Source organism: Girardinichthys multiradiatus, chromosome 11, assembly GCF_021462225.1.
Source record: "Girardinichthys multiradiatus isolate DD_20200921_A chromosome 11, DD_fGirMul_XY1, whole genome shotgun sequence".
NCBI lineage: Eukaryota > Metazoa > Chordata > Actinopteri > Cyprinodontiformes > Goodeidae > Girardinichthys > Girardinichthys multiradiatus.
This window is the reverse complement of record NC_061804.1, coordinates 7,014,678-7,029,752: the sequence shown is the minus strand read 5'-3', so window position 1 is coordinate 7,029,752 and position 15,075 is coordinate 7,014,678. Positions and strand designations below refer to the sequence as shown.

Sequence of the window (15,075 nt, the reverse complement as noted above, 5' to 3'; positions counted from 1 at the left end):
GAAACTAAGATTTTATTGATTAAGAAAATCACTTCTTTGGCAATACCATGTTATCATGTTTGGCAGCTTAAACCATGTGGGCACAACTGTAAAGGTTTGGCTTTTTCCTCTTTCTAGCTCTGGCACAACCGTGTGAAGACATCCAACTCTAAGAAGAAAGAAAGTGGTATTGATGGAGGGACTATGAAAGGTTTTGCTTTGTAAGAAAATATGAAAATGTCCTGCAGGTCACAGTTTGGCTTTGACCCCTCATAGCTGAGATGCATTTTACATGCCTAATGTTTAGTGAAATTGGAAGTCCTTCGAAAGAGCTGGACTTGATTCACTTAAATTTCTAAAATGTAATTTTATCCCAGATTTAGGTTTTTAATGGATGTATAACAAACTGGACGTTTGTAAGAGACATTATGATATGAAAAAAAGTCTTTCTTAAGTCTCTCTTTCATGAAGATATTGATGTATATTATATTGTATTGTATTGTATATTGTAAACATGTACATGTAAACATGATATTGTATGATGACCTTTAGTTTATTGAGTCCTTCCTTCTACTGAGAAGAGAGGCAGAGATGAAATTCTTCCTTGCTTAGTTTTGTTTCAATCACATTTTAAAGGCAGAAAAAGAGCTTTGATCTGCTGCAGTCTGAGGTCCCGCAAAACAGCAAATATTGGAAACAAAACAATTTGTTCAATGAAGCACATCCACAAACCAAGTCATCCCATTGTACCATTCAGACTGAAAAGCCTGAAAGTTCTTTTTTGTCCTTTTTTGTTGCCGAATGTCTGTTGTTTGTCTCGGATTACAAACAAAGCTCCCACTCGTCTTCAAATGAAAGTTGAGAAAATGATTTTAGGTGCTTCATGGCTGCCCTCTTTCTAGCGAGCCTGCTTTAGAAGTTAAATCAGATATTACGCATGCAATGTTGGAGTCTGTGTCATCCTAAAAGGCAGAACAATCGTCTGCCTTTCTGCTTACATTATTGTTTGTACTTCAGCAGTTTCCACATGCCTAAACATGTCTTTAGGATATTGTGACATACCAAAGCAGAACAATGTTGACTGAGACGTGACCAGTTCTACTTTTTATAAATTTCAGCCTGATGAAACTTGGTACTGACCTACCTTTGTGAGATAGATCTTTAACATAAGTTTAAATCTGCCAGCAGGAACATATGAATCTCTATGAAAGACCTTCAGCAGGAATCTCACCAAATGGCTTTCTTAGATCTAGGCTGTAAATGTGATGGCAGGCGACAACATTGATAATGCAGGAGAGCTGCAAAAAGAAAAACTATGAAAAGAAAACCTGTTTTATACCTTATTTGTTTAATTTATTAACATCTTTGTAAGTTTGTTTTAGGAATGTTGATAGCAGAGTTTATGTTTTCCATTTTCTTAAAATTTGGCACATGTTCAGTTGGACTGAATAATAATGTTTGATGATATAACGGCAGTAGGGATGCAAGGTTCGAATCCTGGTCTGGGGTCTTTCTGCAGGGATTTGCTTCTTACTCCATATCCGAGCAATCCTGGATTCTCTCCAGGCACTCTGGCTTCCTCTTTCGGTTAGAGAACATGATAGGTTAACTGGTCTTTCTGAATCACCTTTAAGTATTAATGTGTGCAAGCATGATTGTTTATCTCTGTGTTGCAACAAACCTGCCACCTCACTAGTACTTTGTGCTGGTTTATTACCCAAGATCTCAGTACAAACCATTGAAGTCACCATGGCTCTAATGCAACAAAATGTGAATAAGTTAAAATAATGTGAGTAGTTTTCCCAGGCACTTAAGATAGAAAGAGATTTGGGATATTTTGTTAATAATCTTTGTAGAAACAAACTTTTATTTAGCACTTGGCAATAAATGTACAATACAATTAGGTCTCAGGCGAAGAAAAATGATGAGCAAAGGAAGTGGAGAGCCCCGTGCATATTTTTACCCCAGCAGATTAAATACGTACGTTACATGGCCAAAGGCTGACTTCTCAAAATCCAGTTTCTGGCATTGAGGAAGCTTGGGAATTTCTACACATATGTCCTACAATAAAGAGCAAGCTTAGTTTGAAGGTGACAGATTTATTATGTGACTATTGGTCAAAGAATTGAAGCTAAGAAGGGAACAGAAATCTGGTTCAAATGGTAAACCTTTTCATCGAACTACGAGGTTTTAGCAGATACTAGGGACATAAAGTTATTTTATATTCATTTACAAGTTATTTATTAATTATCCAGCCACACATTGAAAAAAGTTCAATGCTTTTAACCAAAGGAACTCTAGTAATTGTTTCAGGAATGTTTCAGATTTTTTCCATTTGAGGCTCTGAGATGCTAAGAGATTGAACTGCCCAACCCTCCCTTTTCATCTAGCCATGACTTATGATAGAAAGCACCTTTTTGTTGTGGGTGAAAACAGAGTAATGCGGGAACAACCAGTATATCCAGTTTTCTCTGTCGTCACTCATCTCTCCAGTGATGAGAATAAATAAATGTTTTTGTTCTCACTCAAGGCATCCCATACCATTGCCAGGAATAGCTGCTTGAGGCGTGAAACTCAGAGCTCTGCTATCAACCCCAAAGGTGAGACACTCTCCTTGTAGCAGTCTGATTTAAACGTACATTTATTTTTTATTTAAAATCTCAAGATATAAGCTAAAGATAGGTTTTCTTAAATATATGTAAAGTAAAAAGTTTTACAAATTGGTAATTTAAGTTTTGTTTTAATACTTTTGAAACATGAAATCAGTTCTTAAAAACTGAGCCTACAAGTTGTTTATGATCATCTATCATTTATAATAAAAATAATTATTGTGTACTACAGTAACTGTCAGCTTGTTATCTTGTCAACTGTTGATCATTTTATTTGTGCCACGGCCAGCTTTTAGAGCAAAACTGAAACCAATACTGTTTGCTTTTTGGAAAGAAAACTAATATAAAAAAAACAATACTTAGTATCAACCTCAATGTTTTTTCCTCATTATAATAACCTATTTTATCCTTTAGACTTCATCATGGAAAGAATGGTGATCCACCAGCCTCGGCCGATGATGGAAATCCAAAACTCTCATGACTGGGGGAGTGGAATTTGTGACTGCTGTGAGGATATAAAAACATGTAAGAGCAAGAGCTAGCACCTTGATAAATGTACTTTACCCTCAGCTTAAGCTTGGTCTGGCGCTATTTAAATAAACCGAATTAATTGAATTAAACTCAGGTAAGTACTGGGGAGAGGAGTGGTGGCTCCACAGCAAAAGTATTTCTTGAATACTGTTTGCAAGAAAATTACATTCCTTACTATAAATGAAGTGTCAAATTATTATTATTTTTTTTATATTTGTGACAATCATCTGCATCTGTGAGCCCACCGTGACCCTTTATGTGTATTTGTTGCCCCCAACAGGCTGTTTTGCATTCTGGTGCTGTCCCTGCTTTGCCTGCATGACTTCCAAAGACTTCGGCGAGCCTCTCTGTCTCCCTCTGCTGGAATGTTTCAGGAGTTGTATCTCACCTGTCACCCTGTCCATGAGGTCCACTATGAGAGAGCGCTACAAAATCGAGGTAGGATATCAAGGGGATTATGCAGACGTGAAATAAATAATTTCTTCATTAATCTGGGAATATTTTTACTGGATTTCTTGTCAGTCACTACTAAAACTACAAATATGTTAAGAATATAGTATTTGTTAAGATTTTTAAATCGTTTGGATTGTGCTAGTTTTGTGCCTTTATTCACCTTTAATTAAACTTTAAATGAGCACAGAAAGAAGGGGAAGACGTGCATAGACATATGAAAACCTAATAACTGGTTGCGCCTCTCCTGGCAACAACTGCCATCAGGCATTTTCTGATGGAAGAATCTGCGGAGGATATTGTCCCAAACGTCTGCAACAAATAGTTTTAATCTTGCCACATGGAAGAGTTTTCGAGCGTCTATAATGTTTTGTGTTTTATTTTATTTTACTACACAGCCTCTCAGTTGGATACAAGTCTGACTTTGACTAGGCCACTCCAAACCTTCTTTTATATTTTTTTAAGCCATTGAGAGCTGGGCTTGTTGGTGTGCTTTAGATCATTGCCTGTATAAGCTAAAGCAGCTTCTTAGGCGTTCCCCCTTTTACAAAATCTTACAAAAGTAATGTTATGTACAGTACAGACCAAATGTTTGGACACACCTTCTCATTCAAAGAGTTTTCTTTATTTTCATGACTATGAATATTGTAGCTTCACACTGAAGGCATCAAAACTATGAATTAACACATGTGGAATTATACACTGAACAAAAAAGTGTGAAACAACTGAAAATATGTCTTATATTCTAGGTTCTTCAAAGTTGCCACCTTTTGCTTTGATTACTGCTCCGCAAACTCTTGGTATTCTGTTGATGAGCTTCAAGAGGTAGTCACCTGAAATGGTTTTTCAACAGTCTTGAAGGAGTTCCCAGAGATGCTTAGCACTTGTTGGCCCTTTTGCCTTCACTCTGTGGTCCAACTCACCCCAAACCATCTCGATTGGGTTCAGGTCCGGTGACTGTGGAGGCCAGGTCATCTGGCGCAGCACCCCATCACTCTCCTTCTTGGTCAAATAGCCCTTACACAGCCTGGATGTGTGTTTGGGGTCATTGTCCTGTTGAAAAATAAATGATGGTCAAACTAAATGCAAACTAAATTTCCACTGGTCTAATGTCCATTCCTTGTGTTCTTTAGCCCAAACAAGTCTCTTCTGCTTGTTGCCTGTCCTCAGCAGTGGTTTCCTAGCAGCTATTTTACCATGAAGGCCTGATTCACACAGTCTCCTCTTAACAGTTGTTCTAGAGATGTGTCTGCTGCTAGAACTCTGTGTGGCATTGACCTGTTCTCTAATCTGAGCTGCTGTTAACCTGCGATTTCTGAGGCTGGTGACTCGGATGAACTCATCATCCGCAGCAGAGGTGACTCTTGGTCTTCCTTTCCTGGGGCGGTCCTCATGTGAGCCAGTTTCTTTGTAGCGCTTGATGGTTTTTGCGACCGCACTTGGGGACACTTTCAAAGTTTTCCCAATTGTTCGGATTGACTGACCTTTATTTCTTAAAGTAATGATGGCCACTCATTTTTCTTTACTTAGCTGCTTTTTTCTTGCCATAATACAAATTCTAACAGTCTATTCAGTAGGACTATCAGCTGTGTACTGTATCGACCTCCTGCACAACACAACTGATGGTCCCAACCCCATTTATAAGGCTTGAAATCCCACTTATTAAACCTGACAGGGCACACCTGTGAAGTGAAAACCATTTCAGGTGACTACCTCTTGAAGCTCATCAACAGAATGCCAAGAGTGTGCGGAGCAGTAATCAAAGCAAAAGGTGGCTACTTTGAAGAACCTAGAATATAAGACATATTTTCAGTTGTTTCACACTTTTTTGTTCAGTATATAATTCCACATGTGTTAATTCATAGTTTTGATGCCTTCAGTGTGAAGCTACAATATTCATAGTCATGAAAATAAAGACAACTCTTTGAATGAGAAGGTGTGTCCAAACATTTGGTCTGTACTGTACATGCAACCTGTCTTAAAATGTTTGTAAATTTGTAAAATTTTGTAAATAAATAAATTGAATTGTTGCTGTACTCAACTGATGTGTTCTCAAGGTCACATCAGTTTGTGACCTTAAGAAGAGCATGATCTTCTTAAGGTCACAAACTGATGGCCAGATATTTCTTTACAGTGGGGCATGATATGTTGCTTTGTGAGAACTTTTAGCCTCTCTCATGTCAGACAGGTCCTATTCAAGTGATTTGCTAATTCTACAAGTGTGGCAGGAATCAGGCTTGGGTGTGGCTAGTGAAATTAATCATAATTTGAAAATGGCTTTTTTAATTTACTCTGTTTATCTTTGTCCCCCTAATATGCTTCGAAAATAACCTGCCTATGTACACATTTAGTAAAAAGTTTGAGGCTCTAAGTCTGATTTGATCAAATGAAACCCTCTGATCCACAGGGCTCCATTGCTAAGGACTGTGTGTGCGCCACCTTCTGTGCAGCCTGTGTTTGGTGCCAGATGTCCAGAGAGATGCAAAGAAGGAAGATTCAAGTCGTCTTGGTCAACGCAAAAACCTCATGAGCTGATTGTCACTATCGGGCCTGCCATGTTTTAGCAATCCTCAGAGGGATCAATATATCAAAATCTAAAATGCTTTCAATAGGTGTTTTATGTGTAAAAACTGAAATGTGGAGATAAACTGTTTATTTTAATATATGGCACAGTATAGAAAGGGAAGGATTTCAGCATTATATATATTTAATATCATTGAACAGTAGCCCTTATTTACCTGTATTTGTTTAGAACATTGGTCTGCTTCATTCAGGGTATTAAAATTGTACACTTTACAATGATGACTTATAATTATTCAATTAAAATACACACTCATTGTTGTTATTTTTGGAAATACACTTTTTAAGGAGAAAGCAAATGCCCAATGTCCATGCTATGTCACTAAAAGGTCCTAATGACAGCCTTTATGTTGCTTTAAATTATATATCTAAAACAGGATCCAGCAGCAGAATCTCACACATAAAAGTTTTGAAAAATCAAATGTATGTTTGATCAAACCTGGTAAGTTTTGTTTCTGCAGGAGTCTGCAATGAACCCTGTGGAGCTAAACTGAAAACAAAACTGATGGTGCTGATTTATATTCATCCACAACAAAGAGCAGCACAAAAGATAAAAAACATTGAGAGAAAATAGGCATGAGACTGTAGGATTCGGAGGACAGTGTGGGGTTTGAGAAGGAGCTCCGTTTCCAGGTAGTTTGATAGATATCATGTCTGTTAGACCATTTTTGCGCAAAGCACCAATGGAAACTAATAGATTGTAGAGTGTAGCGAAGCTGGTGCCACATTCTGTCTGAAAGCCCGTTAGAGGTATTTAGATAGGAAACAGAATATCCCTGAATAGGCAAACTCTGCCTTGGGACCTCATGCAAGAGTTTCATTGAATCTCTTTAAGGCGCAGATCTCGTACAGATAATACAGAATCAAGCTCATTTTACATTGTTGTATTACTGAGAAGCCTTCCTTTGATTATTCAAAATTATTTTAAATAAGTGGTATTATAAATTATTATTATTTTATTTCTTGTATTTTATTTAGTATGATTATTTTTGTTTCCCGACCACCTAGGGCCTTCTGTGAATACCCCGAAGGCCCTGCCTGCTCAACACTGACCCAGTCTCTATACAGCAACCCTTGTAGTCCATCTGGGTGGTGCGCAGGTTTATGTCTGGTCCCGCTGCCTAGAGAGACTGCTTTGCCAACCGGATGGTGCTTATCTCCTCTAGTTTTACTTTACTTCCAGTTGGAAAAAACATTTTGGTAAAATTTAAAAATTAAACCTAAAAAATTAAAGAATGTGAATAAATATAACACAGCCACCAGATGGAGTTATTGTCTCTGCAGTGAGTTTCTCATGAGTGAGCTCATGGTTCTGGTTCTGTCATACCCCACCTTGTAAACCTAGTGTATGCAAGCAACATCCCTCTGACATAAAAATCTGCAATTTGAAGACACCAAGAGGTCAAAATATTGGAACTTGGGTTAGGGTTAAGATAATTAATAACAAGATAAAACCATGTATGAATAACTGGGCCTATTTCCATGAAATCAGTAAATCAAATTAAATATTCATAATTTAAAACGTTTTGTTCTTCATAAATGTTTTTCTAGATATTCAAAATTTTTGTAATTATTATCTTCTTAACTGTCTTACTTCATACAAGTAAAGCTAAAACAAATTAATATCGGAAAGTATTTTTTGTCACTCATTTCAGAAAGTGAAACTCATTATATAGATTTAAATACACTCACCGGCCACTTTATTAGGTACACCTTGCTGATACCAGGTTTTGCCTTCAGAACTGCCTTAATCCTTGGTGGCATAGATTCATCAAGGCACTGGAAACATTCTTCAGAGAGTTTGGTCCATATTGACATGATAGCATCACACAGATACTGCAGATTTGTCGGCTGCATCCATGATGAGAATCTCCCGTTCCACCACATCCCAAAGGTGCTCTATTGGATTAAGATCTGGTGACTGTTGAGGCCATTTGAGTCCAGTGAACTCATTGTCATGTTCAAGAAACCAGTCTGAGATGATTCGTGCTTTATGACATGGCGCGTTATCCTGCTGGAAGTAACCATCAGAAGATGGGTACACTGTGGTCATAAAGGGATGGACATGGTCAGCAACAATACCCAGGTAGGCTGTGGCGTTGACACAATGCTCAATTGGTACTAAGGGGCCCAAAGTGTGCCAAGAAAATATCCCCCACACCATTACACCACCACCACCATCCTGAACTGTTGATACAAGGCAAGATGGATCCATGCTTTCATGTTGTTGACGCCAAATTCTGACCCTACCATCCGAATGTCGCAGCAGAAATCGAGACTCATCAGACCAGGCAACGTTTTTCCAATCTTCTGTTGTCCAATTTTGGTGAGTCTGTGTGAATTATAGCCTCAGTTTCCTGTTCTTAGCTGACAGGAGTGGCACCCGATGTGGTCTTCTGCTGGTGTAGCCCATCCACCTCAAGGTTCGACGTGTTATACGTTGAGAGATGCTCTTCTGCATGCCTTGGTTGTAACAAATGGTTATTTGAGTTACTGTTGCCTTTCTATCAGCTCGAACCAGTGTGGTCATTCTCCTCTGACCTCTGGCATCAACAAGGCATTTGCGCCCACAGAACTGCCGCTCACTGGATATTTTCTCTTTTTCGGACCATTCTCTGTAAACCCTAGAGATGGTAGTGCGTGAAAATCCCAGTAGATCAGCAGTTTCTGAAATACTCAGACCAGCCCGTCTGGCACCAACAACCATGCCACATTCAAAGTCACTTAAATCACCTTTCTTCCCCATTCTGATGCTCGGTTTGAACTGCAGCAGATCGTCTTGACCATGTCTACATGCCTAAATGCATCGAGTTGCTGCCATGTGATTGGCTGATTAGAAATTTGCATTAACGAGCAGTTGGACAGGTGTACCTAATAAAGTGGCCGGTGAGTGTACATAGACAGTGAAATATTTCAAGCTTTTATTTCTTGTCATTTTGATGACTATGGCATACAGATAATGAAAACTCAAAATTCAGAGTCTCAGAAAATTAAAATATTACATAAAACAATTAAAATAGGGTATTTTAAACAGAAATGTCAGGTGTCTGAAAGTTATGTTCATTTCTATGCACTCAATACTTGATTGGAGCTCCGTTTGCATGAATTACTGCATCAATGCGACATGGCATGGAGACAACCAACGTGTGGCCCTGCTGAGGTGTAATGGACTATAGAAAACCAAGTGGACCTAATACAGCAGTTGACATGGCTCCCCAAATCATCACTGATTGTAGAAACTTCTCAGTGGACTTCAAGCAATGTGGATTCTGTGCCACTTGACTCTTCTTCCATCCTCAACAACACTGTATCAGCCGTGGACCACTTCAGGTTCTTAGGAACCACCATCTCTGAGGACCTGAGATGGTCTTCACACATAGACACTGTTCGAAAGAAGACCCAGCAGAGACTGTACTTCCTGAGGCAACTCAAGAAGTTCAACCTTCCACAGGAGCTGCTGGTCATCTTCTACACTGCCATCATTCAGTCTGTCCTGTCTTCATCCATCTCATTGTGGTTTGGCTCATCCACAAAACAGGACAGGTCCAGACTGCAACGAATAATCAGGCCTGTAGAGAGAATAATCAGAGCTGACCTTCCCTCCATCCAGGACTTATACAGGTCTAGGGTCAAGAAAAGAGCTGCTAAAATCTCTGCAGACCCCACGCACACAGGCCGCCGCTACAGAGCACTGTTCACTAAAACCAGGCTGTTTCTCTGTTGAACATTCAATAGAGTACAAAACAACAGCATACAGATGTTGCAAATGCACCTTTTTATTATATATGTGTGTATATTGTACATTGTAAATATGTATATTCTGTAATACAAAAACAAAACCAAAGAGCAAAGTGTACCGAAGTCAAATTCCTTGTTTGTATATACGAACTTGGCAATAAAGCTGATTCTGATTTTCGCATCTTGATTTCCAAATGAAATGCATACTTTACCTTCATCTGAAAAAATGTGATTTTGCTTGACAATCTTGTCAAGGCTGTGGTTATCCCAGTTGCTCCTTATCCTAACATACGTTTATCTACCACTCAAGTTTCTATGAATATGCTATAACATTTTCACAATATTCAAATTTTTGGAGACACAGAATTTTGAGTTTTTATTATCTGTAAGCCATAATTATCAAACAAGAAATAACAATAAAACTTGTGTAATGAATCTATATAATGCATGAGTTTCACCTTTTGAAATGAATGACAAAAAATATTGAACTTTTTCAAAATATTTAAAAATTTTGAGTTGTACTTGTATAGCATAACTAATAAAAAGTTAAACTTTTTTGCACCATAAGTTGTACATGCATTGAAGTAATGTTTACCCGAGCAATACATTAAAATGCATACATTTGAACAGCCTGTCCTCCTGACAGAGTTGCAATGTATCAGATGAGAACACTTAAGTCAACCATCGTTCTGCACTGGAGAAGCGGGACCTTCCATTCAACTGCCAGGTTCACGTTTTTTCCATTACACTTGCCGTTTCACTGCCCTTTATTTTCTCTGTGTCCTGCATGCCTGTTTTTTCTGCCCGTGTTTCCCTTCCTGTTCTCCTTGTGCTCTCCTGTAAGTCCCCCATTTTTATTATCAATAATTTCTCACTGTGTTTATTTCATTTTCCTGTCTGGGTTTTGGTGAGACTGCAAAACTACAACTCATGACAAACATTCAAGTTGAGCATTTTAACTTTAGTCCAGAATTTTAGAATAGTGGACAAGCTTTGAGTTTGGGTTTGAAGGTTTCTAGGTTGTTCAGTTGTTAGGTAGATCCTTTAAGGACGTGGAGGAGGCTTATTACTGTTTCCCTTTAAGCATTACGTGAGTAAAGCTGCCAGAATAAATACTGCAAGGAACCGTTTTGATAACAATCAGGTTTTTGAATAACTAAAGCAAGAGCTGTGTTAACATTCTCACCAAAAGGTTGAGCTCATATGTGGTGCAGTTTAAACTATGTCAGGGATGCATCTTGTCTTCAATCGTGATTAGGGACCGGATCTCAATGTGTACTCATGAAGAGGAGGATGCCTGATTCAAGAACATTAGGGTTTCATCTCTGCTTTTGTGGTGCTGTTGGTGTTTTTAAGCCATGATCTTCAGCATGCACTGGAGTGGTTTACAACCAAATATAATAGTCAGCTTCCCTCAGTCTGAACCCATGGTTTTCAACTATGTAAAACCACCTTTATGTTTAGGGTGAGTCTCTGCTTCATATGGTATAATTCAAGTATCTTGTTGTGATGTTCACTAGGCAGGATGTGGCAACAGACTGGTAATGAGTTATGGTTTTGGAACTGCTCCAGCCAGTCATGGTGAAGAAAGTTTAACTAAGAGGCAAAGAACAAGCCTGGGGATCCAAACTACAAAAAAGGGTGAAGGGTAGGAGAACCCTAACCCTAACGCTTAGGTGGTTTGGACATCTAATATGGACAGCTTCTGAACACCTTCTTGTGGATAGTTTCTCTGTACATCCCATGTTGAGCAGACCCTAGAGCAGAACCAGAACTCGCTGGAGGGACTACATCACTTCTTAATTAAAATCCTTAAAGCTCATTAATATCGGGTGATTATGTAACCCACAGGCATTCCTACTTACATCTCATGTCTTGTTCCTATGTAATATAATCAAATTAATCTTCTTAATACAGCACCAGTTTACAACAATAAAGTCTCAATTCTATTCAGTCATACAGACAGATTCAAAGTCCATACATTCCAAATTGATTCTAGTTATCAAACATTGCAGTCAAGTTCTGTTTATTATTTAAATTGGTAAAAGGTTTGCTATCTAAGGAAAGCCGTGTGCTTTGAGCCGCAGACTTGCAGCAATCCCTCCCTCTGGACGAGCATGTAGCAACAGTAGACAATCGACTGCACTGAGTTGTTAACTTGCAGCAATACCTCTTTCTAAGCAGGCATAGAGTGACAGCAGAAAGGAAAACAGAAAGTAAGGGCCAAGTATCCCATCTATCTACCTATAGTACCCACATAGAACTCAACTGTGGCATCCAGATGCATTTTGCATATCTTTCTATGTGTAATATTTCTTTTTGCCCAGAGTTGCTCTGCATCAAACTTAAGTAGACAATCCTATCAGAGGCACAGCTTCCAGCCTATTTCCTAGCCATATGGACCCCACATGTAAATGTCGGCTGGGCCCTTTCTGGACTGGGAAGGCCTTAGGATCCCCCAGGAGGAGTTTGAAGTCTTTCTAAGAAGAGGGAGGTCTTGTTTTTCCTTTTGGAATGGTTAGAAGTCCTTGGATAACCAGGAAGAAAATTAATGCCTTTCTATAAGCAATCATGAAAGCTACTCAAATGAAAAAGAAACCTTTTTTTACATCCTAGAAAGTGATGAAACAAAAACAGTTTGTAAATGGTCTGTGTAGGATGTTTTGGGAGAGTTGAGTAAAAGGAGAAAGTTAGGAAACCTTACCCCAGTTACTGAGCAGATTCAGGGCTATTGAAAAGTTCAGGGTACCTTTTAGTAGCCCCTTGTGGTGAAGATGGAGCCTTGTTTATCTGCCCCTCTGTGTTCTGGATCCCATTTATAAATATGGAGTCAGCTATAGACAGGCTAAACCTCTGCTGTTGAGCGGTAAACTTTTGTTGTCACAATCATGTCATATTTTATCCAGTTACTCCCAATAAACTTCCGTACTTGTTTGGTTGGCTTTATGCTCCTGCGGAGGCAATCCTTCCCTGCTGCTGGAACACTTGGCTCTGGTGTTCAATGTGAATTGCCTAGTGGGTTGTTTTTAATGGGATTATAATGACAGTTATGGTTTGCAAGAATTGATGTTTGTGACTTTTATGAGGTGTGATTAAAGGGGCGGGTCCTGGCGGCTCATAAATGCTCCAGGAATGTTAATTGGTCAAGGCCACTGCTGCTTTCTTTGTTCTGCCCTCTCATACTGGGCTTCTGTTGCGCCCGTTAAAGGCCAAAGAACTGATTTAAAATCTGTGACATTAACCCCTACCCCCACATACACAACCCACCTCCCTCCTCCACACACATATGTACAAAGTTTATCCCACCCATACAACCCCTTCACCCTGGTCATCTACTACCATTCTTTCTTCCTACTTGTGGAGAAAATGGAGCCATTTGGTTCTCTCATTTCCTCCATGTTGCTAATCGGGTGGCTGCCACTCCCCTGTCAGCTGGGGTTGATCCAGTGTTGAAGGAATGATTTTATCATCATTTTTCTTGCTCTCTTTCTTTCATGATCTTGTCACCCTGGACGTTTGTACTGCCAGCTTGAATAACCCAGCTGACTTTGTGCCAAGTAAACAGGAAATGTAAAAGAATATTTATATCAGGGGGTCATACCTTAATGATTGAACTAAAAAGAGATACGTCTTTTAATTTTTTGAAAGGCTAAGGACGTGTTTTCAGAAAGCTTTACACTGATCTGCAGCTACCCAAATAAAATATAATCAGACAGGTTACTCAGAGTGTTGGGGTCTCTTTTAATTTATGGGATTACAGTTCTGTGTTGAGGATGTTCTTGTTTAGTCTTTGTTTGAAGCCTTAAACCTATCCTGATAAAATGTCATTCCTTATTGCCACTGCAGACTTGAGGAAGCTCCTTTACAGGCACTTGGTGAAGGTCTCATGGAGTGCCAAAGTATTGATAGGTGTTGAGCTTCAGGGAATTCAACCTCAAATGTGCTGAGGGCAGTAGTGCCTTCAGATTTGCTTGGCAGTAGGAAGTATGCATCCTGTGGTCCCCAACTCTGGTCCTGAGGGCCGACTGTCCTGCATGTTTTAGACATTTCCCTGCTGCAGCAGACCGAACTGAAATGGACAGGTGATTAACAGGCTCCTTCAGCACTTGATGGCATGCTGGGAAGGTAATACAATAATTTTTATCTGCTGTAGGACAAGGTAGAGAACCTTGCTGTTATGACCGCTCTGCGATGGCTCAGTTTAGTGATGTTATAACACTTCTGGGCAGAGTCCTAGTCTACACCAATGATCTTTTATGCATTTTTCTGGATGTCTTATAGCTTCCTTTGAGTGGTCTATGAATGCATTCTTAGGCAGGAGTACTTCATTGTACACGTCTTTAGGGTTGATATTTGCTGAAGGTCTGCATGATGCTCTGAGGTACAGACCTGCATGTTTGCAGATATGCAACAGATGGGTGGTTCATGTGAATTTTCTGTTAAATCTTTGACCTAGAGTCTAACTGCACTCACTGAGTTCTAATGTTATCTTCCATGCATCAGTCCAATTCTTAATATGTTCCAGGTCTTTGTTTACATTTGCTGCCACTTTGGACCTGTTTAAAGTCACTGGTGCAAAGATAGTGGAATCGTCAGCAAGAAAATAAATGCTCTCACAATATTCCAATACATTACCTACAAAGATGGTAAATAGCAATGTGCCAAGAATCTGTTGATTCTGTTGGGTACTTATGCGTTGACCAGAAAGGATAACCTTGCTGGCTTTTCCTTGAAGATAGTTCTTTAATCATGTGTTTAAATGTCCAGTTGTCTCATTTGATTACTCAGCATTTATTGGCACCCCTGGTAAAGATGTGAAAATGTCATAATCCTGAAGTGCTTGGGTTTAGTTTTTTCCTTTGTGTGTGTTTTGACCATTCCCTTATTGTTTACTCTGTTCTATAGGTCTTGCTGTCTTAGGTTTATTTCCTTTCCCTATTTCACTTGTTGTTGTTTTTGTTATGTGTTTTCCTTATACGTTAAATATTTTGTGTTTGTTTCCTTCTTGGTTCATTTAGTTGTTGTCTGTTAGATCTCAGATATTTTCCTCAGGTTTTGTTGTATTTCTGTTACTGTTCTGCCCTGGTTAATTAGTCTTCCACCCTCGGCCATGGCCACCTTGCAATCAAGTTGATTCTCCTCACCTGCACCACCTCATTTGTGTCCACAGCCTGCACCTGTTTCTTTT

General features: G+C 39.1%; 1 protein-coding gene across 1 annotated transcript; it reads left to right on the top strand.

Moving 5' to 3' along the window:
* The first annotated feature begins 2,437 nt into the window (after positions 1-2,437).
* On the top strand, positions 2,438-6,414 carry LOC124876672 (cornifelin homolog B-like). The gene is made up of 4 exons (XM_047379627.1): positions 2,438-2,579; positions 3,003-3,113; positions 3,400-3,557; positions 5,977-6,414. Exons 1-4 carry the CDS (start codon positions 2,489-2,491, stop codon positions 6,097-6,099), a joined length of 483 nt encoding a protein of 160 aa, XP_047235583.1. The 5' UTR covers positions 2,438-2,488; the 3' UTR covers positions 6,100-6,414.
* The last annotated feature ends 8,661 nt before the right edge of the window (positions 6,415-15,075 follow it).